General features: G+C 43.8%; 3 protein-coding genes, 2 non-coding genes and 1 pseudogene across 6 annotated transcripts; 1 reads left to right on the top strand and 5 right to left on the bottom strand.

Annotated features, from left to right (window-relative positions):
* Positions 1–1,833: 1,833 nt before the first annotated feature.
* Positions 1,834–5,907, bottom strand: LOC4345565 (uncharacterized). 2 transcript variants are annotated; one of them, XM_015793122.3, is made up of 4 exons: positions 5,509–5,907; positions 5,374–5,438; positions 5,084–5,222; positions 1,834–3,350 (listed from the first exon to the last, which is right to left on the bottom strand). In XM_015793122.3, the coding sequence occupies exon 4, from the start codon at positions 3,236–3,238 to the stop codon at positions 2,015–2,017; it is 1,224 nt and encodes a 407-aa protein (XP_015648608.1). In that variant the 5' UTR covers positions 3,239–3,350; positions 5,084–5,222; positions 5,374–5,438; positions 5,509–5,907; the 3' UTR covers positions 1,834–2,014. The 2 variants fall into 2 exon arrangements, with proteins under 2 accessions (XP_015648608.1, XP_015648610.1); XM_015793124.3 differs by having other exon boundaries at positions 1,834–3,363.
* LOC112936276 (small nucleolar RNA Z206) lies at positions 2,289–2,417 on the bottom strand. Its single transcript, XR_003238403.1, has one exon. It is a non-coding gene; the product is annotated as a small nucleolar RNA Z206 (small nucleolar RNA).
* A 7,933-nt stretch (positions 5,908–13,840) lies between the features above and the next one.
* On the bottom strand, positions 13,841–16,949 carry LOC9270218 (uncharacterized). The gene is made up of 2 exons (XM_066303773.1): positions 16,610–16,949; positions 13,841–14,964 (listed from the first exon to the last, which is right to left on the bottom strand). The coding sequence occupies exons 1-2, from the start codon at positions 16,947–16,949 to the stop codon at positions 13,886–13,888; spliced, it is 1,419 nt and encodes a 472-aa protein (XP_066159870.1). The 3' UTR covers positions 13,841–13,885.
* LOC112936275 (small nucleolar RNA Z206) lies at positions 14,121–14,252 on the bottom strand. Its single transcript, XR_003238402.1, has one exon. It is a non-coding gene; the product is annotated as a small nucleolar RNA Z206 (small nucleolar RNA).
* LOC136351408 (uncharacterized) lies at positions 15,068–16,289 on the bottom strand (annotated as a pseudogene).
* A 6,108-nt stretch (positions 16,950–23,057) lies between the features above and the next one.
* On the top strand, positions 23,058–27,740 carry LOC4345569 (uncharacterized). The gene is made up of 7 exons (XM_015794500.3): positions 23,058–23,396; positions 23,496–23,629; positions 24,122–24,326; positions 25,083–25,217; positions 25,967–26,596; positions 27,030–27,206; positions 27,307–27,740. Exons 1-7 carry the CDS (start codon positions 23,256–23,258, stop codon positions 27,478–27,480), a joined length of 1,596 nt encoding a protein of 531 aa, XP_015649986.1. The 5' UTR covers positions 23,058–23,255; the 3' UTR covers positions 27,481–27,740.
* Positions 27,741–27,804: the final 64 nt, after the last annotated feature.

The following is a 27,804-nucleotide window of genomic DNA, read 5'->3' on the forward strand; positions in this document are numbered from 1 at the left end:
CGCCTAAGCGCCACGTCAACGTCACGTAGAACGAAAACCAGGTCAATACTGCCACGTAGGCGCCACGTCAGTGAAACCGCCCTCCAAAACCACCGAAGGAGTCAAATTGCACCGGTTTTAATAATTGCGGGGTCGAGATATCCGGTATTGTGGTTAAGGGATATGAATCAGATTCGTTCACTAGTTAAGGTTGTCAAAGTGAACTTATTCCTTTGTGCGTCTTGTCACTGATCTTTCTCTACTTGTGTGGGCTTGTGACCTTATTTTGTTGGCCTTGTGGTGCTTGGTTGGGCCTATTGTTTGCGTTGGTCCTTGGCTCGTTTGGCTCACGAGCTAGCTCGTGCTGACTCGTTGTAGCTAACAAGCTAAAATTCTGACTCGGCTCGTTAACAAATCCAAATGAGCCGAACCGAGCTAACAAGTCACGAGCTTTTCATCTAGGCTTAAGTACTACGGTAGATCTTCCTGCTACAGTGCTGCTCGGTCTTATGAAAAAAACAAATCTTACAGAAGATGTGATATTATCCTATTAGATTTGTTTTTACTTTTTATGGGACGGAGGATATGCTGCGGACAGATTTATAAAGTGGCAACCACATGAATGGTCCTGTTTGATCTGGTTGCAAATCTAGAAGTGTGAATAACCCCAAAAAATATTAATCTGCACCAAAGTATAACTAAAAAATTTAGGGTCTACATATAAATATGGCGACAGTTTTTCTAAGAAAAATATGCCAAATGTAAGTGTAGTGTAATTTACGTGTAATTACATTGTAAGTGGGGTGTAAGTAACTAAGTTTAATTTCAATTAAAAACGGTAGCTTGCTTTCGTGGAGAATAGGTGATCTGGGACCAGGAGGTGCTGAGCTCGATTCCCTATTTCTTTGTGTTTGCATGCTTTGAAAATGGACCGTACGTTGGATTATCCTAACCAAGCAACCTTTGCTACTACGCCAAAAGTGCATGTATTTTTTTCTTTTTATAGAATTTTCTCTTAAATTACTCATCCGATTTACGATCCAATTACACCATTGGGTTCGTAACAATTAAATCTTTATAACAAGATATCACATGATTATATTTTTTTATGAAAAAAATACAAATTACTTTAATAATATATCTAAATTACTTTCAGATTTCATTAAATTACTTCTTAATCATAAAAATAAATTTAATAAAACCTAAAAGTAATTTACATGTATTATAGAAGTAACTTAAAACAAAACAAAAACAAACTTGTTACGGCATTAAAAGTAAATATATTGTGAGGGTAAAAACATAAGTCTATCCAGAAATTAGATTTAATCAACATATCATTGTTACCCCCACAACGTATTTACTTCTAATGTCGTGACAAGTTACTTTCTTTTTGTTTCAAGTTACTTCTATAACATATGTAAATTACTTTTAGGCTTTATTAAATTTACTTTTATATGTCTAAGATGTAAATTAATAAAATATAAAGGTAATTTAAATATAACTTTAAAGTAATTTATATTTTTTTTCATCGAAATATAATCATAGAGAAGCCTCGGCAGGGATAGAGCGGTGGTAATTTAAATATGTCTAAGATGTAAATTAATAAAATATAAAGGTAATTTAAATATAACGAAGGAGGGCCGCCCATGGGAAAGGAGAGACCGATGAGGAGCACGTAGACAGGAGTGCCTCTGGCACGGAGAGCCCAAGAGGAGGCAGTAGCGGTGTAGAGTTCTTTTTTTCATTTTGTTGGACTCACTTGGTGAAAATATGAGTATAGATAAAGATCTGATGACTATGCTATCCGTAACAGCTCTAAATTACAAGCCATTACATACAGGCAGTTATCAGTGATGGCTCTTTAAAACTCCAATAGATATCTCTAACGATTGATTTAAACAACTGTTACAGATATTGTCATATGTAACGACTCTCTTTAACCTATTATGATGACACGATATCAATATCTCCAGATTTTAAAAATTAACAGAGATAATTAAAATTCGATAGTTACAGTATTACTTACATCGTTTGATCATACCCATTTGGTTGTAATCTTGCTGGTGTGCCTGAAACCACAGGTGAGTGCAACGCTGCCGTCCATCCTCCTGAGCACGAAGCTCTCAAGCAGCAGGTAGCACCCAAATTTGTCCCACTGACCCGCCGCCTCACCCCTCTCCACCCTCTCGATACTCTCCACGTCGCCATTACCGGCGACCCACCCTCCTCTCTCCAGCTCCCACTTCATCTTCTCCCACACCACCATGTCCAGCCCAACTCCACCTGCCACGCCAGAGTTTGTCGGCGGCGCCGCCGGTCGGAACCACATCACCCCATCGACCACCTGAGGCCCACCTTCTTGCACTACTGCACCGGTGCCGCCCAGCAGCGCCGTCGACCGGCGCACTGTCACGTTCACCTTGATCTCATCCGGCGGCTTGCCGCTGATGCTGCCCCGGTGAGTGTTGTCGCAGCGGTATATCTCCTCCCAGCTCTGCTCTAGCGTCATCTCATAGAACCTGCACCGCTTGACCTGGTCCTTGAGCCGCTGCTCGCCGTCTCTGATGAACATGAACGGGCAGTACCACTTGCCAACGACGGTGGCCGGCGAGCCTCCCGCGCCGATGCCGAAGCCGTCGAGGTCTGGCATCTGGCGACGGAGCGGCCAGTCTATCCCGTGCGCGTCGTCATTGAGGCCGTCGTAGCTCGTACGCATGGCCTTGCTCACCTCCCAGCCCTTCCTCCTCAGCAAGCTCGGCGGGATGCCATCCGGCGCAACCGCCACCGCCTTGAATCCCCTCAGCCAGTGTGACGCTTGCGCCACGGCCACCACCTCCACCTGCTGGTAGATGTCGCCGTGGTGGAATGGCCTCGGTGGCGCATCGTCCACAAAGGAGAAGAAGAGGATCCTTGTCTTGTCCTCCTCCCGTGAGCACGCCAACACCTTCCCAGCGTGGTGGCCGATGGCCTTGACGACGTAGTAGCGGCCGGCCGACAACGGCTCGCCGACGACGGGGACGAAGAGGACAATGTCGTCTTCACCCACATCAAGCCTCCGGCTCTGAGGGAAGGGGAGGGTGTGCACCTTCGGGTCACGGCACAATCCACAGCAAACGGTGGCCCGCTCGACGGCCGCCTCGTCCTCCACAATGAGGAACCCAGATCCTGGGCCCTCTGGCAGTGGCTCCGCCGCTGCCTCTGGGTTGTCCAGGTACCTTGACAACGGCCTTGTGACGTACATTTTCTTCGATCCTCTCATGTATCGCTGCGCTTGTCAATTGCCATGGATATGATGTGCATCTCTATTTGTATACCTAATTTGCTTCAGTTTATCATTCAGGTTGCCGGCCGTGCAGTGTTGTGGATGAAAGCTGTATAAAGCAACTTGACTGATGTCAACAATGTCATACATTAAAGAAAGTAATACAACTAAACAGATTATTCAGGCAGCGTCTTGAAATTATGAGAAAGCACATGCAATGCCTTTCAAGTAAATACTGGACTCCGTAACAAAAAAAAAATGTCCCTTGTTTCTATTACTATTGGATCTAATAAATTTCAAGATGGCTCCCTTTATAATTGTGTTGAATTACTGTTCTGCTCCACCAAATTTGTTTCTGTTTATCATTTAGATTGCCGGACGTAACTGTGGATGAAAGCTGTTATATAAAACACCTCCTTGACTGATGTATATATAATAGCAACGATCGTAGGATAATATACTATGAAGTGGTAGTAGGAACTCTCAAAAGTGCCTACCTGATACAATGTTAATTAGTACGAACGAAAATGATGGGTCGTTAATACTAATGATGCAGTACGTCCCTATTTCTTCGTAGTTAACAAAACACTCTATGCCTTCACGGCCTGTTTGGCAAGAGAATGGAAGAGGAATGGGAGTTTTAAGGAGGGAGTTGATGGTGGGATTGGTCATGGGAGTTACATTTTTAGTCCTCAAACTTAAACTTCCGGATATCATAAACTCTCATTCCCCATCACCAACTCCCTCCAACCAAACAGGCCGTCATAGTTAACAGCGATATTCTCTGCCGTTTACTTCATAGTTTTTTTTTAACAACGTTAATTTGTTAACACCCCCTTGGTTGTATCCAGGGCCAGCTCTATAGTTTTGAAGGCTCTAGCCGAACTCGATACTATAGACTCCATAGAATTTTTTTTTTTACTTGTGTTTCAAAGATGGATTGAACGTGTTTGTTTGCATCATTTGAATAGATAAACTTCTCGTGATCTTTTTCTTTTTGGTTTGCCGCCCCGCCTCTTTTTTTTATGGGGTCAAGCGCATACTAACCATTCATGATATTTGCCGGTGGCCCGGATGACGAAACCGACCACCTTGATTGATTAATTACCTCCATCCACCACGAATTTCCGGTTCTGCGGAAAGGGGAGGCCGAGCACGTGTGTCGGTGTGTGCCACTGCCATGGCACAACCCACAGCAGACGGTCGCCCGCTCGAGGGCCGCCTCGTCCTCCATGACGAGGAACCAGGAGCCCGAGCCCTCCGCGGCTGCTCTGCCGCCACTACTACAGAAATCAGTATAGGTACCGGTTACGAACCGGCTATAGATACCAGTTTCCCAGCCGGCACCAATTGGTGGACACCTATGCCCAATCATATAGGTGCTGATTTTAGAACCGGCACCTATAGAGATTATAGTGCCGGTTATTACCCCAACTGGCATGAAAAAAAAAAGCTTCTTGTGGCATCGATCGATCTAACACTCCAAGGGATATAGGAACTGAAGCATCCCGGTGATCTCACCACAATCAGAAGCAAAAACTTACTCCAAGGAAGCAGAAATGTCCTATCTTTTTGCTTATCCTTATGCTTATCAGCTAAAATTTAAAATTTCAACTTTAAATTTGGAGTTGATTTTGAGATTTTTTTCATCGTAGTTTATTTTTCAGCTTTTGCTTTTAGATTGTTAAGAACACGTATATAAAAGTTTTATTTACAAATTATTTTTCATTTGTAAATATGCCGTTTCGTTTGCTTAAAATAGCCAACCGATGGGGCCGTTGCACACAGCCAAAATCTCACAACAATCTCGAACCCAACCATACATACGAAGCAGAAACTTACTAATCATCAATATGATGAGCTGCTGCTCCTCATGAACATCCCGCGCTTACGAGACGAAGCCCTCCTCGCCTACCAGGGAACCCCCACCTCCAGATCGATCGGCAGGGCGTCCAGACCTCTGTCGCTAGCGGCGCGCATCCTGAATGAACGGAAACCAAATCAGAGAAAAATGAATCCGCAACTCCGCCGCTAGCGGCACAAACCATGAACGAACAAAAACCAAATCAGAAAAAGAAGAAGAAGAAGAAGAAGAAGAAGAAGAAATCCCTTGATCATAAGGGCGCACGCACCTTCGTCCCTGGAAGCACACCTCCACCGATCCGCCTCGCCCATGCATCCATCGATCAGCCTCGCCCTGAGCGAATCCCACGAGTCAAAGAGATGCGGCAGAGGAGGAGGGATGGCTACGAGGGAAGGAGGAGTACCTTCGATTCGACTCGAACTGAGACGGAGGGCAGAGGAGCGGGGAGGGGAGGAGGCCAGGCACAGCGTCGCGCCCTCCAAGCCTGATCGTCGCTGGCCGTGCGTGGGCGCGCGTGACGCGAGGAGGCCGCGCAGAAGGGAGTAGGAGGAGGAGTCCCGTTGAACACCTCGCCCGCGAAGGGAGAAGGGATTGGGGCCGTCTCGCCGGCGAGAGCGCGAGGGGAGGAGGCCGGAAGGGGAGGGGAGCCGGAGGGGGAGGAGGAGAGGAGGGCGGTGACGGAGGAGGCGAGGGGGAGGGAGCAGGAGGGGAGGGTCGGAGGGAGGGCGCGGCGGAGGAGACGAGGAGCGAAGCGAGGAAGAGCGCAGGCGCGCGAGGGGATAGGATATGGCCGGCTCGGCTCGTCCAGTTTGGCTTGGTTTGGTGGTTTTTAATTGGGCCAATTGCATATTTGCCATTGGTTTGAACGGGTATTAGAGCAGGTACAATAGCAGGCTATAAGCCAGCTGTAAATATATTTTAAGAAGATAAATGAGGAAAGAGAAGGGCAGCGGGCTATAGATTTGTAGCCAGCTGTAGCACGGACTCTAAGACACAGTGTGTGTATGACAGGTGGAACCAGTTATTAATAGTGTAGTATGTAACTATTGTATGAACGAGCTATTAGATTGGCTATAAATGAATTGGAGCTAGTAGTTGGCTATACTATTAAACTTGCTCTTATAGATTTGCCACTATAAAAAAACATAATTGCATATTTACCGCTAAAATGGGTTGGAACCTTAGAAGGTGTGTTCTCATAAAGATGCCCATGCTCCTGCTGCTGCTTCCTGCGCCTGCCATTGCCACTCTTGCCGCAGCACAACTAGCCTGCTGCTGCTATCGCAAGCTGCTACTCTGCCGCCGAGCGCTCGTGCTGCTGCCGCTCCCAGCCTCCCAATAGCCGTTGGCTACTGCGCTACCGCGAGTGCTCGTGCTTCTGCCGCGAGTTGCTGCCGTCGAAGTACCTGCCGCTATCACCCAAGTCGCTCCTAAGGATGAGGGGATTTGGGATATAGGGTTCTTAGAGTGAGAGGGAGGGGATCGGTTCTTATCCAGGAGAGAGGGAGCAGCAAGAGGATCTATTTTGGTCAAGGACAAAACTGTCTTATCACGTTTCTTGTTTTACGAATTTAGTTTTATGAATTACTTTTGGTCTTTTCATGGCACTATTTCAAATGACAGTGTCTAACGGAAGCAACACAAACCAAATTCGGTGGCAAATTTGCAATTAATGTATTTATAATGGCTATTCCGAATTAGAGGAAGAAAGTAGTGGTAAATTTGCAATTCTCCCTTTTTAATTAACTTTCATACGGGCATAGTCGGTTCTTTTTATAAAAAAAATGGTACCTACTCCAAGTACTTCCTCCAAAAATTAACACATCATCTATAACTAACTTAATATTTTTCCCACACTTCTCTCACATACTTCCTCTGTTTCACAATGTAAGTCATTCTAGCATTTCCCATAATCATATTGATGTTAATGAATATAGACATATATATATACATTTCTCATAGTCATATTGATTGTAACGTCCCGCCTTCCCCAGGCCGGGCCCGCTTACATCTTCTCTCACATACTTCCTCTGTTTCACAATGTAAGTCATTCTAACATTTCCCATAATCATATTGATGTTAGTGAATCTAGACATATATATACATTTCCCATAGTCATATTGATTGTAACGTCCCGCCTTCCCTAGGCCGGGCCCGCTTACATCTGATAGCTTTCATAGGTCATAGACTGCCCTCACAGACCAACACAATTCTGCACACTTTGTCCTCACTCATGTGCACCGGGGAATTTGTCCTCACTCATGTGCACCCGGGAAGAATTTACCAGTCGGTCACCTATCCCAAATTGTTAAATTGTTCCAGTCCAAGCACGCTTAACCCTGGAGTTCTTTGGAGAAGAATTTCCCAGTCGGTCACTCATGTGCACCCGGGAAGAATTCACCAGTCGGTCATCCATCCCAAATTGCTCCAGTCCAAGCACGCTTAACCCTGGAATTCTTTGGGAAGAATTTACCAGTCGGTCACCCATCCCAAATTGCTCCAGTCCAAGCACGTTTAACCCTGGAGTTCTTCGGAGATCAGCTTCTGGAAAAGAAGTTGCAACTTGTTCTTTGGAGATCGGCTTCCGGAAAAGAAGTTGCAACTTGTTGATATGAGTATTCTATTAATCCTATTAAGCCCTAGGCTGGGATGTTACACCCTCACGCGTCGATCAACCCCAGGCCAGGAACGTCCACTGCGTCGATCAACCCCAGGCCAGGAACGTCCACTCCGTCGATCAACCCCAGGCCAGGAACGTCCCCAGGCCAGGAACGTCCACTCTTGGCCACGTCGATCAACCCTAGGCGAATGTCCACTCCGTCGATCAACCCCAGGCCAGGAACGTCCCCAGGCCAGGAATGTCCACTCTTGGCCGCGTCGATCAACCCTAGGCCAGGAACGTCCATTCTTGGCCATGTCCAGGAACGTCCCCAGGCCAGGAACGTCCACTCTTGGCTTGGACACGTCCGTGTGTCCGGTGCATGTGCCATGCTGCACACTTTGTCCTCACTCATGTGCACCCGGGGTGCATGTGCCATGCTGCACACTTTGCCATGCTGCACACTTTTGTCCTCACTCATGTGCACCCGGGAAAAATTTCCCAGTCAGTCACCCATCCCAAATTGCTCCAGGCCAAGCACGCTTTACCCTGAAGTTCTTTGGAGATCGGCTTCCGAAAAAAAAGTTGCAACTTGTTGATATGAGTATTCTATTAATCCTATTAAGCCCTAGGCCGGAATGTTACATTGATGTTAATGAATCTAGACATAATATCAATATGACTATGAAAAATACTAGAATGACTTACATTGTGAAACGGAGAGAGTAGGTTATTAGAGTTTATATTGCAGCGGGCTATAAACCTATAGCCCACTTTTCCTCTCCCTCCTCTTCTCTCTCTTCGACATAAGCAGAAATATGATGTGGAAACATATATAACCCGCTTATATTATTTTAGATAATTGTACTCGCTCTAGTAGTAGTATCGGTTTTCCTAATGAACCGACACCTTTTATAAAGGTGCCAATTCTTTATATTTTTTTTCAACGTGTGAAGATGAGAAAAAAAAACCATAAATACTGGTTTTAAATGAACCGGCACGCGCGCGACACCCAGGTTGTTCAGGTAACGCAACAACGGCTTCGTCACGTACTCTCTTTTTTCCCTTCTCTCATGTATTGTGTTGCAGGACGTGTGAATTGTTATGGGTTTGATGTAACTACATGCCAATCTGTGAGGCTTTGAATCCATGGAGGTGCAACACTGTTGATTTTTCTCACTTAGGCTGTGTTTAGTTCGGCGTAAAGTTTGGATTTTGGTTGAAATTGGAAATGATGTGACTGAAAAGTTGTGTGTGTATGACAGGTTGATGTGATGGAAAATGACTAAAGTTTGGATCCAAACTTTAGATCTAAACACAGCCTTAGGTGCTATTCTTTTCTTCTGAAGATGAAGACAAAACGATGTGGTATTAATGTATGATTGATTGCGTTTTAATTATTACAAACTTGAAAAATAGATTAATATGATATTTTAGAGCAACTTTTATATAGAAAGTTCTCGTACGAAACGCACTGTTTAGCAGTTTGAAAAACGTGCTACGAAAAATCTTAATCTTTGTTGGGAAAAAAAGGGGACCTTAGTGGTGGTCAACGAACAAACAACATACAGTGGTACTATTCTTTTTTTTCTTAAAATATGAAGGACGCATTACTGTGCTGGTTCAAAATTACAGTATTAGCATGGAGAAAATTTCTTCTGTACCTCTGAAAGTTCACCCAATCCCTTTTATGCCTCTGAGATTTGCCCATTCCCTTTTATGCCCCTAAATTTCAGTTTTAGATCCCTTCTATACCGTTTCCATTAGTTAACCGTTAAATGCCTATCATAAAGTCCATTTAGCCCTTTGATATCAAGAAAATATAAATTTATGAAGTACATTGACGGAGTGTATAAATTTATTGTATTTGACTATTATATTTATGAGTTTATTTTGAAAGATATATTTTTTTAAAAAAATATTTTAGTTTCGTCTCCGCGAAGGCAACAAAAAAAAACCAATAAAACTGTATATATGGCATATTTTGTTATAGTAGTATGACATTTTTATAAGATAAATCTATTTATGAGCTAAATAAATATTTTTAATAACTAATAAAGAAATTTTATTTTTTATGTCATATCTAAAAATAAATTATCAGAAATATTATTTATGACTTTGTTATGCAATATATTATTTATGATAATTTATTTGATAAAAAATATTTTTGTTAAATAATATCTCACAAAATAAAATTATAAACATAATATTCGCATACAAGAAATTTATACACTCTATCAATATACTTAATAAGTTTATATTTCTTGATAGAGCAAAATAGACTTTATGATAGAAATTTAACGGTCAACTAACGTAAGAGGTACATAAGGGATCCAAACTGAAATTTAGGAATATGAAAAAGAATGAGCAAATCTCAAGAGTACAGAAGGGATTGTGCGAAATTTTAGGGATACACGGGAAATTTTCTCATCAGAATATGTCTAAGTTACTCAAAATTCTTTATTTTCTTCCAGACGGAGGGAGTGCATTAGGCCCTTTTTGTTTAGGCTTATAAGCCAACTTATAAGCCAAAAAATCTAAGCCTAAACAAACAAGCAGCTTTTTCGTTTGGCTTTTTCGAAGCCATAAGCCACTCTAACACTATTAAGCCAAAAGCTAGATTGGAGAAGCTTTTTTTGACTTATATGAGGTAGATGTATGACTCCACCACTAAACTTAGGACATTAAATCCACCGGCTTATAAATTCTATAAGCCAATAAACTGACTTAAAAGTCTAAGCCTAGCCTGATCGGGAAATGGATGGCGGTATTCCAGTTAACGGTTACTAGTCATGCTGGCCAGCAGGAATTACCTGGTGGGGCTGTAAACTGTGTAGCTTTGTTTTCTTAATATACAACGCAAGGCTAGAATGTTTAACTATTTATCTTATCTATACATTTATACAAACTAGCTGGGTGACCCGCGCAATTACGCAGCAAGCATCCAAACAAAATAATATATTTTTCAATATAATTTTACTTAAAATTTATTAAATAGGTCTTAAAACTTTGAAATACCGAAGCTTATCATCCTCGTATTTCTAATCAAATAGTTTTTAAAAGTCAAACCAGTTACTATCCCTTACTTCTGTCATATCATTCTTTATTTGCTTGCTTGATCTACCACTATTATTCATTTTCCTTGGAACCTTTTAAATTTGGATCCTACAGTTTGTAGAGTGTATTGTCTCGTTGGGTTTCATTTTTATAATTTTTAGAAGTCCCGTCAAACGCTGCTATTATACTCCTCTACGGCCCGCCCACTATCTTTTCTCTTTATTATCATTGGGATTTTAAAAATCAAACATAATTATCGTACGGGTTCTTTTTTTTTTTTACTTTCTAGAAGTCCCGCCAAACCGTCAAAAACTTTACCATTGTACTCCTTTATGGCTCGCCCGCTGCCTCCCTTCTTTATTATCATTAAGATTTTAAAATCGAACATGATTATTATTGGGTTTTTTTTACTTTTTATAAGTTTCGAACCTTTAAAAATTGGACCTCGTAGTTTTTAGAGTTTATTGTCTTGTTGAGTTTCATTTTTTATAACTTTTAGAAATCCCGTCAAACGATGCCACTATACTCCTCTACGGCCTATCCGCCACCTACTCTTTATTGTCATTGGGATTCTAAAAATCGAACATAACTATTGTTGGGATTCATTTTTTATTTTCTAGAAGTCCCGCCAACCGTCGGCGGCTCTACAACTATACTCCTATACACCCCGCCTGTTGCTTCTCCTTTTTATTGTTATTGATATTTTAAAAATCGAATATGATTATTAATGGATTTTTTTTTTACATTTTAGAAGTCCCGGCAACCGTCTTGCCCTTTTGCTCATGTTGTCTCTCCTTTTTTTTTAATCGTCATTGGGATTCTATTTGGTGTTTTAGTAACAATTTTTATATGTCGTATCAACCACCACCACTCTACTCCTTTAAAGACATGTTACTTAATTTATCTCATCAGTGTTTTAGATGGTATTTTCTTTCAATAGTTTTTTTATCACCAATTTTAGTTATATATAAATTGTATTCCTAACTGAAATCTTTTTTTTTCTTTTCCTAATTTCAGATTTTTTTAAAATTTTAATTAATACCGTATAATGTTCTTTAAATATTTTTATTTTTTATTTTTGAATTTCAATTGTTTCAAAATTGTATTCCTACTTAAACTCTCTTTTAGTTTTTCTAATTTTAGATATTATTTTTGTCGACGTTTGGCGTCTCGACTACGGTATTTGGACAGTATGGGGATCGTCGGTGCTAGGATATACGCGAGACTGAGGTAAAAGAGACAGAGACGAGGATTTTTATACAGGTTCGGGCCCCTGAATTGTCAGGTAATAACCCTACATCCTGTTGGCCGAAGCCGGTATTGCTCTTATTCATGATAATCACACCAGTACAATATTTGGGGTAGCCTTTCTAACTATTGTCGACATGGCGGTCTGACGATCTGACTCGTAGTCGACAACACGGTAGCCTTCCTCCTCGAATCCGTGCCCGGCGAGATCAGAGATAGCGCTTTCGTCTCTCCTAACAGTATCCGGAGACACCGTAGGGTACTAGCCGTGCTTATCCCTAAAGTCGATATCCGGCGGCGTGTCTTGGCGTATGTAGGCTTCTATGTCGATTGTGTTGGGTGTTGATCATGTCGGGTGTTGATCCTCCCCCTCTCCTCGTAGGGGGGCTTGTATTTATACCCATAGGTGTCCCCTTATCCAATTAGAACTAGGGAAACCAATATGGATACAATCCAAGTAGTCCTTGTTGTTTCCATGTAGAACTCTGGTTGTCTTTCCTTACCCGGAACTCCCTCGAGGTCAGTTTCCGTATAAGACATGGTATGTGGTGGATCCTATCGAGATTTAGTCAACTACTATTAGGTATGTGGTATCCATAACCCTGACAGTAGCCCCCGACTTCGATGCAAATGAACGAGTTCATATTCTCAACCGCAGACTTTGGAGAAACTGTTATCGAGCTCACGTGACCGTTCTCGGTGAGTTTAGAGATAACGTTAGACTTCCTTTATCAGCCTCGCACGGGCACCGAAAGGGTTTGTCTAAGTCAATCTCTGATGTCGACCGAGAAAGTACAGAGCGTACGACTAAGTCTCCCGTCTTGCTGTAATCGAGAATTTGGATTGAAGTCAAGAAATTTTATCTCGGCGGGTACACCATTTCTTCATTCCTTATTCCTTGTCGAGATCCACTAACCGTTCTTGAGCAATCGAGTAGGCGTAGAGTCTGCAACGGAGCCTTGTCAACATTTGTCGTACTCGCCTTAGTCGATCTTGGTGTAGAACCATAGAGACATGGAGTCTTCGATAATGTCGAATAGAATTTTTCAGTGTTTTGTATATGAGCGTCTTCTCTCTTACCGACTCCGATCAGTCAGTTTGTAGAGTCATACACTCTCCCTAACCCCCAGCCTTGTCTTCGGAGAATCGTTCTCGGATGATGAGGCTCTTGGACCTTTGACCCGCCTCGGTTGAACAAGCACTGATCCTAGCCTCCAGCCATGAAGTTGGAAAACTCAATTTCCGGTTACACGGCTTGGTTAATACGCACGACGAGAACTCTTACACGACCAGATCTTACATGGTCTTTCGTCTCTACAGGATCCGACAAAGCCTTATCCGCTTTGGGCGTCCCCAGCCGAAGTTCCCTTAGGTTCCTCAGAGGCTTTGTCAAGACGGCGTAAAGGGACATTAGGATATGTTTCAACGCTAGGTGTCATCTGGGTAAGGGATCTCTGGGTAAAACACTTGGCGATCTTGTCAGGAGGAGGCGCCGCGACGGCACAAATGAGGTCTGCCGGTGGTAGAGGAGGAGAGGGTGAAGGAGTGGTGGTGGTACGAAGGAGGGCCGCCCATGGGGAAAGAGGAGAGACCGATGAGCAGCACGTACGTAGACAGGAGTGGCTCTGGCACGGAGAGCCTATGAGGAGGCAGTAGCGGTGTAGAGTTCTTTTTTTTCATTTCGTTGAACTCACTTGGTGAAAATACGAGTATAGATAAGATCTGATGACTACGCTATCTGTAACGGCTCTAAATTACAAGCCATTACATACAGGCAGTTATCAATGATGGCTCTTTAACTCCAATAGATATCTCTAACGATTGATTTAAACAACTGTTACAGATATAGTAATATGTAACGACTCTCTTTAAGCTATCATACATTAACAGAAACAATTAAAATTCGATAGTTGCAGTAGTACATCGTTTGCTCATACCCATTTGGTTTGTCCCAGTACCGACCCAGCGCCTCACGCCTCTCCACCCTCTCGATACTCTCCACGTCGCCATTACCGTCGACCCACCCTCCTCTCTCCAGCTCCCACTTCATCTTCTCCCACACCACCATGTCCACCCCAACTCCACCTGCCGCGCCAGAGTTCGGCGGCGGCGCCGCCGGTCGAAACCACATCACCCCGTCGACCTCCTGAGGCCCACCTTCTTGCACTACTGCACCGGTGCCGCCTAGCAGCGCCGTCGACCGGCGCACCGTCACGTTCACCTTGACCTCATCATCCGGCTGCTTGCCGCTGATGCTGCCCCGGTGAGTGTTGTCGCAGCTGTATATCTCCTCCCACCTCTGCTCCAGCGTCATCTCGTAGAACATGCACCGGTTGACCTGGTCCTTGAGCCGCCGCTCGCCGTCTCTGATGAACATGAACGGGCAGTACCATTTGCCGACGACGGCGGCCGGCGAGCCGCCTCCCGCGCCGATGCCGAAGCCGTCGAGGTCTGGCATCCGGCGGCGGAGCGGCCAGTCTACCCAGTGCGCGTGGTCGGCGAGGCCGTCGTAGCTCGTACGCGAGGTCTTGCTCACCTGCCAGCCCTTCAACCTCAGCAAGCTCGGCGGGACGCCATCCGGCGCGACCGCCGCCGCCTTGAATCCCATCGGGTAGTGTGGCGCCACCTCCACCTGCTGGTAGACGTCGCCGTGGTGGAACGGCCTCGGTGGCGCGTCGTCCACGAAGGACAAGAAGAGGATCCTCGTCTTGTCCTCCTCCCGTGCGTGTTGGAAATGGCCAAGATCGGAGACACACAAACACGAGAGTGAGTAGCAGAGCTTGTGAAGCTTGACAATGGCAACGAACGCCCTGGCAACGAATGCCGGCTTTTCTCTATTTTCACTCGGGTGATCAAACAACAGGATGAACATATGCTTATATAGGCCCAGGGTGACGCACAAATGGAGCACGAACTCCTTCCCCGGCCTTTGCTCGCACGATCCGCACGTCCCGGCTCACGCCATGCATGAGCACAAACTCAGCGCACGACGCGGCCGCCAGCGTCCGCGCACGACGCCACGTCTCCAACTGAACCCGATACACACGCTCGCAGCTAGCTAGCCTGCACTAAACTCGGACGAACCTCCTTGCGACGGACGCGTTAACAACAAACACACACACGATGCACGCGAACTGACCTGAACACACACGGTCAGGTTTATTTCCTAACAATCACCCCCTAAACCTGACCTACAGGAGCGTCGGCTCGTCGTCGGCAGAGGTGAGGAGCGCCTCCTCCTTCCTTGGCTTGCGGCAATCTCGGGAGAGATGGCCACGAACACCACAGTTGTAGCACTTCCCTCCTGGACGGCGCGGACGCCAGTTTGCCTCCGAGCTCACGCTGCTGCCGCCGTCGTCATTGTCACTGTTTCGGCCGTCATCCTTGGCGCCGCCCTCACGCACGCGCTCCTTGTCGCGACGTTGGCGCCGACGTGCCTCCCACTGCTCCTCGGTGAGAAGTAGCTACTCGCCATGGGCCTCCACGTGATCTTCAGCGTCGGCGTCCTCCGCCACTTGCAGGCGCCCGACGAGCTCCTCGACGGACATGACATCCATGTCCGCGAGCATCTCAATCGCCACCGCGACTTGCTTCAACCTCTTCGGGACCACGCGCAGGACTTTCTTCACCATGCGACTGTCTTCCATCTCCTCCCCGAGGTCGCGCAGGCTCGCGGTGAGCCTATTGATGCGCATCGCAAAGTCACCAACGGTCTCCCCGTCGCGGAACGCCATGTTCTCAAACTCCTTCATGAGGCGTTGCATGCACGCCGATTTCACGCGGTCGTCGCCGGCTCGCATCTTCTTCACCGAGTCCCACGCCTCCTTCGCCGACGTCTTCACGGCGAGCCCGGCCTTCATCTCCGATGGCACCGCACGCAAGATGGCGGCCAACGCCCGCCGATCCTTAGCGCGGTCGTTGGTGACCGCCTCCACCACGTCCCACAACTCCAACGCCTCCAAGCTCACCCGCATAACCGAGGCCCACTGATGATAGTTAGCCCTGGTTAGCATCGGCAGCTCCACGACGCTGGAATTGGGCACGACGCGCTCCACCACGGCCTGACGCGGTGCGCTGCCATCACCGGTGCCGCTGGAGCTCGAGTCCTCGATGCGAAGCGTCTTCGGCGGCGTCATCATCTCCCCTCTCTAAACTCGCTCTGATACCAAATGTTGGAAATGGCCAAGATCGGAGACACACACAAACACGAGAGTGAGTAGCAGAGCTTGTGAAGCTTGACAATGGCAACGAACGCCCTGGCAACGAATGCCGGCTTTTCTCTATTTTCACTCGGGTGATCAAACAACAGGATGACCATGTGCTTATATAGGCCCAGGGTGACGCACAAATGGAGCACGAACTCCTTCCCCGGCCTTTGCTCGCACGATCCGCACGTCCCGGCTCACGCCATGCATGAGCACAAACTCAGCGCACGACGCGGCCGCCAGCGTCCGCGCACGACGCCACGCTCTTCAACTGAACCCGATACACACGAGCTCGCAGCTAGCTAGCCTGCGCTAAACTCGGACGAACCTCCTTGCGACGGACGCGTTAACAACAAACACACACACGACGCACGCGAACTGATCTGAACACACACGGTCAGGTTTATTTCCTAACAGTGCATACGCCAGCACCTTCCCGGCGTGGTGGCTGCCGGTGGACCGGTCGACGTAGTAGCAGCCGGCCGACAACGGCTCGCCGACGACGGGGACGAAGACGACCACGTTGTCTTCGCCCATGTAGAGCCTCCAGCTCTGAGTGAAGGGGAGGGTGCGCACCCGCGGGTCATGGCACAATCCGCAGCAAATGGTGGCCGCCTGCTCGACGGCCGCCTCGTCCTCCACGACGAGGAACCCGGATCCTGGGCCCTCCGGCGGTCGCTCCGCCGCGGCGTCTGGGTTGTCCAGGTACCGTGACAACGGCCTTGTCACGTTCATTTTCTTCGATCCTCTCCTGTATCGCTGTGCTTGCCCACTAGGAGTAATTTGATCACATGGATATGATGTGCATCTCTATTTGTATATACTTAATTTGCTTCAGTTTAATTATCATTCAGGTCGCCGGCCGTGCGGTGCTGAAAGCTGTATAAAGCACCTTGACTGATGTCAACAGCGCCATATATTAAAAAACGAGCTAATACAAAAATTAAATTTCAAAATATACTGTTCATTTAATTTTTTCTCAGGAATATTCAGGATGCAAAAAAAAACTCTTACAGAAATATACTGTCGGTCTCGCACAACCATTACGTGAAAATGACGTAGGAATGACGTCGTGGACAGTATCGCGCAGTGAAAGCGCGAGACCATGCGGTCTTGTGGAATGGAAGCCATGATGATTTAATTAGCGATTAATTAATTATTAATTATTATACTGTTCATTTAATTTTTTTCTCAGGAATATTCAGGATAAAAAAACTCTTACAGAAATATACCGTCGGTCTCGCACAACCATTGCGCGAAGTTGACATGGGAATGACGTCGTGGACGATATCGCGCAATGAAAACGCGAGACCGCGCGGTCTCGTGGAATGGAAGAGCGAGACCGTTCGGTCTCACGGAAGCTCATTACCGTGCCATGCTGATTTAATTAACAATTAATTATTCTGATTAGCGATTAATTAATTATTAATTATTATACTGTTTATTTAATTTTTTTCTCAGGAATATTTAGAATGCAAAAAAAGTCTTACAGAAATATACCGTCGGTCTCGCACAACCATTACGCGAAGATGACGTGCGAATGACGTCGTGGACGGTATTGCACAGTAAAAGCGCGAGACCGCGCGGTCTCGTGGAATGGAAGAGCGAGACCGTTCGGTCTCATGGAAGCTCATTACATGCCATGCTGATTTAATTAGCGATTAATTAATTATCAATTATTATTAGTTAATTGTTAATTAAGTAATTAATCACTAATCAAAAGGAGCCGTTAGACCGTGTCGCTCATTGCTTTAGCGAGACCGAACGATCTCGCTCCTCCATTCCGTGAGACCGCGCGGTCTCGCGCCGCTGCTGCGCGATACCATCCGTGACGTTATTCCCACGTCATCTTCGTGCAACGGTTGTGTGAGACCGACGGTATATTTCTGTAAAAAAGAATTACATCCTAAATATTCTTGAGAAAAAATTAAATGAACAGTATATTTTAAAATTTAATTCGGTAATACAACTCAGCAGATTGTTCAGGCAGCCTCTAAAAAGTTGAGAAAGCACATGCAATGCCTTTCTCTACTACTTAAAAAATAAAAGGTGCTTCCATCTTCCGTCAAAAAAACGGACAAAAAAGGAAAAAAAACCAAATATGTCCGATTCAAAAAAGGCGAAAAAACCGGAAAAAGAAAAACCAAACGTAAAAAAAAGGGCGATAAAAAGGAAAAAAAACCAGATCGGTACGATAAAAAAACCGGAAAAAGAAAAAGAAAAACCAAACGTAAAAAAAAGGGCGATAAATAAAAAGAAAAAAAAACAGATCGGTCCGATAAAAAAAACCCGGGCGAAAAAACCGGAAAAAGGAAAGAAAAAACAAATATGTCCAATCCAGAAGAAGGGCAAAAATAAGGGAAAAGAATCCGACTCCGTCTACACGGTAAAAAAAGGGGGAAAAATATAAAAAATCTGTCTGATTTCAAAGAAAAAAGAATTATATGTGACGCGGTTAAAAAATTTCTATCTCTATCTCTACTACTTAAAAAAAAGGTGCTTCCGTCGTCCGTAAAAAAAACCAGCGAAAAAAAATCGGGCGAGCGAAAAAACTGGGAGAAAAAAAAACGGGCGAAAAAAATAATCCAATTCCGTGAAAAGAAGGGCGAAAAAAATAATAAAAAAAAAAGAATCGGTCCGATTCTAAACAAACGAAATCGGGTGAAAAAACCGGGAAAAAAATCAAGCAAAAAAAAGGAATCCGATTTTGTGTAAAAAAGGGCGAAAAAAATAAAATGAATCGGTCCGATTAAAAAAAAGAAATTGGTCGAAAAAAAACTACGCGAAAAAAATCGGGTGAAAAAACCGGCCAAAAAAACGAATTATGTAGACACGGTAAACAAAGGGCGAAAAAAATAAAAATGAATCTGTCTAATTTGATCAAACAATGTGGCTCTGATTTTTTAAATTAAAATCCGTTGGATAAACTCCTAAGTAGGCTCAAAAAATAAATTCTAAATCATATCTAATTCATCAAATTAGTCTCGGTTCTACCTATTTGTTAATATATCAAATTAAACTTGATTTTTACCGATTCGAGGTTTTCAAGGTGTCACATTATCAATCGGTGTTTTTCCCGTTGCAACGCACGGGCCCTATTGCTAGTCAAGTTTGAAATACTACACTACGTAACAAAAAACAAGCTAGTCATTTGTTTCTGTTGCTATTGGACCTAATAAATTTCAAGATGGTTTCCCTTTATAATTGTGTTGAATTACTGTTCTGCTTCCACCTTATTTGCTTCAGTTTATCATTCACGTTGCCGGCCGTAACTGTAGATGAAAGCTGTATATACTACCTCTATTTTTTAATAGATAACGTCGTTGACTTTTTCTCACATGTTTGGCCATTCGTCTTATTCAAAAAATTTACGTAATTATAATTTATTTTGTTATGGGTTGTTTTATCACTCATAGTACTTTAAATGTGATTTATATCTTATACATTTGTATAAATTTTTTGAATAAGACGAATGGTCAAATATGTGAGAAAAAGTCAATGGCGTCATCTATTAAAAAAGGGAGGGAGTATAAAACACCTCCTTGACTGATGTATATATATAATGTAGCAACAATGGTAGCATAATATAATATATGAAGTGGTCATAGGAACTCTCGAAAGTGCCTAGCTGCTACAATGTTAGGACGAATAAAAATGATGGATCGTTAATACTAATGATGCAGTCCCTATTTCTTCGTAGTTAACAACACACTCTATGCGACTATGCCTTCTTAGTTAACAGCTAGCAATATTCTCTATCGTTTATACTTCATAGTTAACAACCAAATCTGACAAACAAATTAAACTATATGATAAAAAATGGTAACAAATATTTAAAAATGGAAATAAGGAGTAGACAACAACAACTACATAGTAGCAATACGAGCTGAATTGTTGATGCACAGTTGTCGTGTATATTGGAAGTATATATTCATGTTTTTTTTAAAAAAACATAATAGTGTTTGAATTAAAAAATAGATGTCGTACAAATGAAATCACAAACGCTTGTTTGACAAGCCATATATCAAAGGCCGAGTTTAGTTATAAAATTTTTCTTCAAACTTTTAACTTTTTCATCACATCAAAATTTTTCTACGCACAAACTTCTAACTTTTCCGTCATATCATTCTAATTTCAACCAAACTTCTAATTTTGACGTGAACTAAACACACCCAAACTGCCACGGTATAGTTTCCTATAAAAACGTCACGTCAGATCTATAAAACAGTGGTAGTGCAACACCAACACGGTATAGTTCGCATGTCAAAAAAAAAAAAAAACACGGTATAGTTTGACCGCGGCGGCGGCGATCGTGGACCTGGCGCACAACGGCAACCTGCGGGCGAACTGGGTGCCCATATGCATGCAGTTCCACGGCTTCTGCCAGCGAACCAGCTCCGTCGTCGCCTCCTTCCTCACCATCGTCATCCTCTCATGTTCCTCGTCATCTTGGCCGCCTGCTCCATCCGCAAGCGCTAGCTTAATCATCTTGCTAGCTAATTAAAAAAAGGGTTAATTTGATCATGCCACTGCAATTTTAGCTATTCAGAAAAATACCATTATAAATTTTCATCTTGCGCTTGATGAAAACGTGGTGGTGGTGAAGAAGGAAAACGGGGAGATGGCGACGTGTGAGAGGGATGAGGAGGAAAACGGGAGCTTGCCGACGGAAGAAACGGAAAAGGAAGATAATGGATGTAAAATGTGACGGCAGTGGCACGATTATAATTTCGTAAAATTTCTAGTGCCACGGTTTCGAATAGATGAATTATAATGGCATTTTTCTGAATAGACAAATTTGCAGTGGCATGGATCAAATTAACCCAAAAAAATGTGCTTAATTATACATGCATAAATCATTTACTTTTGATTTCTATATCTGCATGCGCGAGAGAGTGCGTTTTATTTTCGAATTGTAATCTTCTTCTGTACTAAATGCATTGCTTTACTTGTGAGCATTGCATTGCTTCCTTTGCTTTCGCCGCTCCTGCTCTCGCCCGTCCTGGCATCGCCACTCCGGCCCTCACTTGCGCGCCGCTGTGGCGAATAACGGTGTATTTGAGGGGAAGGGGATCGAGGAGATTGGGAAGATACGCAAAACGATGTGAGCCATTAGTTCATGATTAATTAAGTATTAACTATTTTAAATTTTAAAAATGGATTAATATGATTTTTTAAAGCAACTTTCCTATAGAAATTTTTTGCAAAAAACGCACCGTTTAGTAGTTTGAAAAGCGTGCGCGCGGAAAACGAGACTCAATCTCCCCAAACACCCTGGAACGAACAGAGCCTAAGTGGAACGGAGGGGGATGAGACACTGGTGGAGAAACCATCTTTGGTCGGTCGACCAGATTTCACAATAGTCCCGGTTGTATTAAAAACCGGGACTAAAAACATCTTTAGTCCCGGTTTAAAAGCTCCATGCTACTTTTTAATCTTTAGTCCCGGTTGGTGTAGATTTATTTATAGTCCCGGTTGGTAACACCAACCGGGACTAAAGATAGATCTATCTTTAGTCCCGGTTGGTGTTGCCAACCGGGAAAAAAGATCGACACGGAGATCGGAGAGGCATGCTCGATCGGATCGAGATATTTCCTTCTCTCCTTTAACTCCTCTCTCCTCCTCTCCTCAACATTATCTCTTCCTCTCCTCAACCTTATCTTCCTCTCCTCTCTAACAGACCGAGGGCGGTCAGGCGCGGAGGCCCGGCCGGCGCGGCGCGCGGTGAGGCGGCGGCCGGCGCGAGGGCGGCGGGGCGCGGAGGGCCGGCCGGCGAGGCGGCTGATTTTTTTTTTTAAGAATCTGAGATTGTTGTGTGATGTATTTGATTGGATCTGATTGTTGTGTGATGTATTTGATTTGTGTGTGATGTGAATATTTGATAATTTTGTAGAAGTTGTGATGTAATTTTTTTTGAGATTTTGTGATGTATTTGAGTATTTGAGATGATCGATTGTGGATTTGGAAGCAATTTGAGAATGATTAATTTGTGATTTTGGTGACGGGATTGATTTGTGATTTTGATTAAAAACAATGAAGAAAAGAAAATAATAAAGAGCAACCGGATCTAGTCTTTTTAGTCCCGGTTGGTAAGATAAATGATCTTTAGTCCCGGGACTAAAAATGGATTTTTACTCCCGGTTTTTTCACCCGGGACTAAAGATCGCTATCTTTAGTCCCGGATTCGTAGTCCTGGTTGGAAAACCAGGATTACAGGGGGGTTATGAACCGGGAGTAAAAACCCTTTCTCCACCAGTGAGAGCGTGGGCGAGATGGCGTCGGCACCGGTCTCGTTGACCCCGTCTCCACCGCTTGCTCTCGCCGCCCAGCGTAGCTCTGGCGCTCGCCGCCGGCCGAAGGGGAAGAACCGATGAGAAAGGGAGAAAAAGAGAGAGAAAAAGGGAGAGGGGGAGGAGGAAGAAGGGATTTATGTCGGCTCCACATGTCAGTAGGGCCTACAACTTTTTTTAATGACAAATGGGCCCCCACATATATATTTTTAATTCTAATGCCACTTAAGCGCCACGTCAACGCTACGTAGGACGAAGACCCGGTCAACACTGTCACGTAGCCGTCATGTCAGCGAAACCACCCTCTAAAACTCCCGAGGGAGTCAAATTAAACCGATTTTAACAATTTAGGGAGTCAACATATCTGGTTTTGCGGTGCAGGGTCATGGTTAGATTCGGACCGCTTTTTAAGGGAGTTAGAGTGAACTTATTCCGATGGCAAATCACAGTTTGGGTCAGCCCACCTCCCATCAATCTTACGCGAAGCTGCGGCCCACCAGCCCACCACCGACGCGGGGGATCTGAAAATTTCAAATTTTCCGGAGGCAAACGCGGAAGGAGGAGGGGAATCGCAAAAGGCGCCTCCAGAAATTTCTCTCCTCTCCTCTTCCCCCACCGCGTCGCCCCATCTCGCCGCCGCCGCCGCCGCCGCCGCCGCTCGCCGCCGGTTCGGAGACCGCGTCACTGATTGGCCTGCCTCTCCTCGCACCGGGGGTTTTTCCAGCGCCCAAATCTCTCGGCGGGGACCTCCATGCCGGCGGTGGAGGGGATGCGGGACGTGGTCGCCACCGTGAGCGGCTACCACGGCGACGAGCGGCACAGGCTGGTCAGGCTCATCGCGGAGACCGGCGCGAGCTACGTCGGCGCCATGAGCAGATCCATCACCCACCTGGTAATACGGCGCACACGCTTCGCTTGTCTGATTATTGGCCGCTGAACTTGTTCCGCCGGCGAGAAATTTGACGCGCGCGCTTCTCGATTGGGGTGACAGGTGTGCTGGAGGCTTGAGGGGAAGAAGTATGACATCGCGAGGAGGCTTCGGACGCGCGTCGTCAGCCACCGGTGGTTCGAGGACTGCCTCAAGGAGGGGAGGCGCCTCCCCGAGAAACCCTACATGCTGGAAAGGTACCTGGTTTTCTTCTGCTTGTTGCGATGCGACCATACATGTTCGACTATTGGTAATTGTTTCAGATGGACATGAACAGCGATGAATTGGCCATGTAATTTTTATTTTCTTTGGAGGAAATGTTAATTCGGAACTAGGAGTTACATTCAGAGTGGTTTTGTGATTTCCATGTTCATTGATTTGCTGCAATAAATCAGTCATGCTGTGTGTCGAAAGGGGGCATATAATTGTATAGGCTTTTAGTACTCTTGGGGTCTTTCCCTATATTCGTATTAACAGGATTTGAACCTTATAGATTTGTAGCACAGTCCAAAGCCCGGTGGTTAGTTTAAACATTCGATTTGATTTATTAGATGCTTACCGTTCTTTATGCGCGTGACAGCTGATAGCTTGTAATGTAGGAGAAATAGTCAAATAGCACAAATTTATATTATTGTGCCTAGTTTTCCCCTGTCAGTCTCAGCAAACCTTCTATTTTGCTTGATGTCCAGTGGTGAAGAAGCAGGGCCAGTCCCTGAGCTGCCCACTTTCCCGCGTTCACGATCCAAGAGAAATGCAAGCATGGAGGATAGATGCTTGAAAGAATTACCTGATGATTTCTGCAATACTTCATATGCGACCGATGTGCTTGTGGTTGCTGATTCAGGTTCTGATTGCAATCATCAGCGATGGTCTGATTCCTCCCTACTGAAAGAAGTAAGAACTACTATTATACTCCCTCCATTCCATAATATAAGTCACAACTACTTTTTTTTGGGATGTTCCATAATATAAGGCATGCATGCATACAATTAACTATGACCACTTCTCCATTAAATTATTACTTTTTTAAATCCTCTATCCTCAAGATCTCTAATTCTATTGGATGCATATATTATATTTATTAGGGTGATCCAAACCAGGAGATAATAATAATTGTTTCTTGGTCTTTGAATTAAGGGTGGTTGTGCCTTATATTTTGGAACGGAGGGAATATCAATTATTGTCCTTGCATGATTTGATTTCCTGGTAGAATCCTTTAATTGGACTACTGACTACATTCCACAAGCTAAGTTATATTCTGTTCAGTACTATGGTTTAGTATACTACATTTCACCACAACCGCATTAGTAGCTGTTCAGTCAGTTCAGACATCATCCCTGTCTATTGGCATTGCTGAATGCCAACCATGGCCTTATTACCAAGTGAAAAAAGGGCTGGATGATGGTGGATCTGTTTTGTTTTTTTTGTCAAGCCATCCATGGTATAAATATTAGAGTATCCATTAAAAAAATATATAAATATGGGAGTAGCTTCTAAAATCCCTCTAAGTTTGTACATATCTGCTGTACATTGCTTTTAAAAAGGTATTATGCATTTAATTAGAATACTTTGCATACCTTTTCCAATGTACTTTTGTACTTCATTTTTACTCTATTTCCTGATGGAGCTTTGTTGATCCATTGGCTTCAGAATTTTGTTGGTGATCGCGATAATTCTAAGATTGGTGCAACACACGTGAAGGAAAGAAGAAAACGTTTAAAGCATGCACAAAATTCAACCAATGAAGATGCACTAGATGCAGAAGACAATATTTCTAGGCTCATGGTAGTATGCAAATTATATTCCCCTTTGCGTCAGTTTTTCTTTCTGTCTGTCTTAGCTTTATTTTTGTAGATAATGTTTTGTAGCTTTATATTGGCGAACCTCTAGATGTCATCTCTATGCTGTGCTGATAGTTAGGTATTCATTTTGGTTTGAATCTATCAATATGACTGTTGCTCAATTAAGACCTGAACATCCTTGATCATGTATCCTTTATAATTGTTTTTAGAACTATCTTTCATAGTTATAAATGTTTATCATGCATGTCACTGTGTTTCATTTTGTATGTTTTTCACCCAAAAAACCGTCGAATGTTGTATAGCTACTCCTAATGATAATATAAGTCTTCTGATGAAGAAATTCCCACTAATCCAGTAGATAATATTTTGTCCCACATAATCCATACCAGCCATGTCTCCTCAAGGACCTTTCAGTGATGGAAACTGGAATGGCACCTATATGAAGCTGCTGTTGTTTATGCAGATTTTTTTTCTCGAAAACGCAAGAGAATTGCATTTCATTTCATTAAGGGGAATGTTATGCAGATTGACTTTAAACTTTTTCTTGCCATCCACGTCCAAGGCGATGAAAGCCTGTTTTGCTAATCTGTGTTTTAATTTAGAGCAGCACTTGTTTTGCTATATGGTTTTTGATGATTCGATATACCTAGCTTCTTGTTTCATCTTGCTTTGTATTTTCTTCTGCTTACAGGTGCTCTGTAATCTAATGTGTATGTATTAATGATAACACAGGCAAGACAAGGGCGTTATGAGTCAAGTTATACTTCATCTCGGAGCGCATCAAATCAGAAGGGAGATTTGTTAAAGCTTCTGCATAATGATGATGCTAGCATGATGAGAAAAAGAAATAGTCTCATGAAAAAGGAAACAAGAACCAAGCTTGCAGGCTATCTTATAGAAAGCTGTGAAAATGGAAGTTTGACAGACAGCTTCGATGAACCTCAAATGTCGGATACTCCGCCCACTGAAGATCGAAGAAAAATAAGGAAGACAAGACTGCGACAAAGTACGTTGGACAGTATATATGATTATGGTGAAGCCAGTGAGCATGATCCTGAAAAAAGTGAGGATCAAGAAAATTTTGAATTGGGTGAAAGTTCAAGAAGCTTTCAGTCAAGTGATTCATCCAGACAAGAACCAGCTTTCTGTACTGAGAAAACAAATCAAGGAAGCATTGACATTGCAGCTGATGATGACAAGGGAGATGATGAGAAAGCCACTTTGGAAGAACCAACCAGTTGTCAAGGGCAAGCTGAACTTTCCTGTGTCATTTGCTGGACTGATTTTTCATCCACAAGGGGCATCTTACCATGTGGACACCGATTTTGTTATTCATGCATTCAAGAATGGGCGGATTCTCTGGTATGTATTCGGAGCACTTTGTTCAGCTCGATTCATTCATTTCGTTAACACTATTATATGACCCATCCGTCTGCATTACTTTGATGCTCGTATGCTTCAGTATAATACAGTGAGGCAATGGTGGATTGTATATTCAAGATGTCTAGCATTTCATGCTGATTGGAATAGACGTTGTCAAACTACAACATATCAGATCGAAAACATATATGTTGATCATTTTCTTCTGCTTTATGAAATATGCAGTTCTTCTGGATTCTTGAAATAAAATAAAAATGTATATTTTTTTAACAGTCATCATTCTCAGAATGCTGTATTTTATCATTTCTTTGCTGAACTTTTTCCTTCTGTAGCCAAAGAGCCTTTGGTTATAATATCATTATTCTTCAATTTGAAACCTGTTCTTACACTCGCATGATGTGTCTTTCTTTTTCAGTCTTCTAGGGGAAAAGTTTCGACATGTCCTCTGTGCAAAACAAGTTTTGCCTGGATCAGTAAAATAGATGAGGCTGGTACATCTGATCAAAAGATATACTCTCAAACTATACCTTGCTCAACTTCTACCGACACTTTCATATTTGATGATAGAGTCTACGGCCTCCCAGAATCACCGGTGAGCTCTTATTCCATTATAGTAACTTGCTGCTACATAAATTACCTTTAATTTTGGCTTGCAATTCCTCACCTCTCTTGCACCTTTCTTATATATGTAGTCTGGGCAAGGGGCATGTTACCAGTGCCACTGTCGTGAGCCTGAGGAGCTTCTTCTGAGCTGCCATGTTTGCCGGTCTCAATGGGTACACTCGTATTGTCTTGATCCTCCATTGACGCCATGGACGTGCATACACTGCAGAGATCTTCGGATGCTCTATCAGCGTTATCGCTAGTCTGAACTCTGAAACCTGGATATTCGTTGATTAGAGGTTATATATGGCTTTCGCATTTGAAATGCATCTTCTCTGAGCTGATCATTTGCTTCAGGCCTTGTTATATAGGTTGAGAATTGACAATTACTGGCTTCATAATTGCAGTATGCAAATTGTTGTACTAATTGTGAAGTTGTACTGTTTTTGGGTAAATCTTACGTGCCCAGTCTACCAAATTGGAGTACTCCCTCCAGTTCCATTTTAATTGACGTTTTGGACAATGACACGGTCTATAAGATACATCTTTGATCTTATTTTTCTATTATAATATATATAATAAATAAA

Source organism: Oryza sativa, chromosome 8 (genome assembly GCF_034140825.1).
Source record: "Oryza sativa Japonica Group chromosome 8, ASM3414082v1".
Lineage (NCBI taxonomy): Eukaryota > Viridiplantae > Streptophyta > Magnoliopsida > Poales > Poaceae > Oryza > Oryza sativa.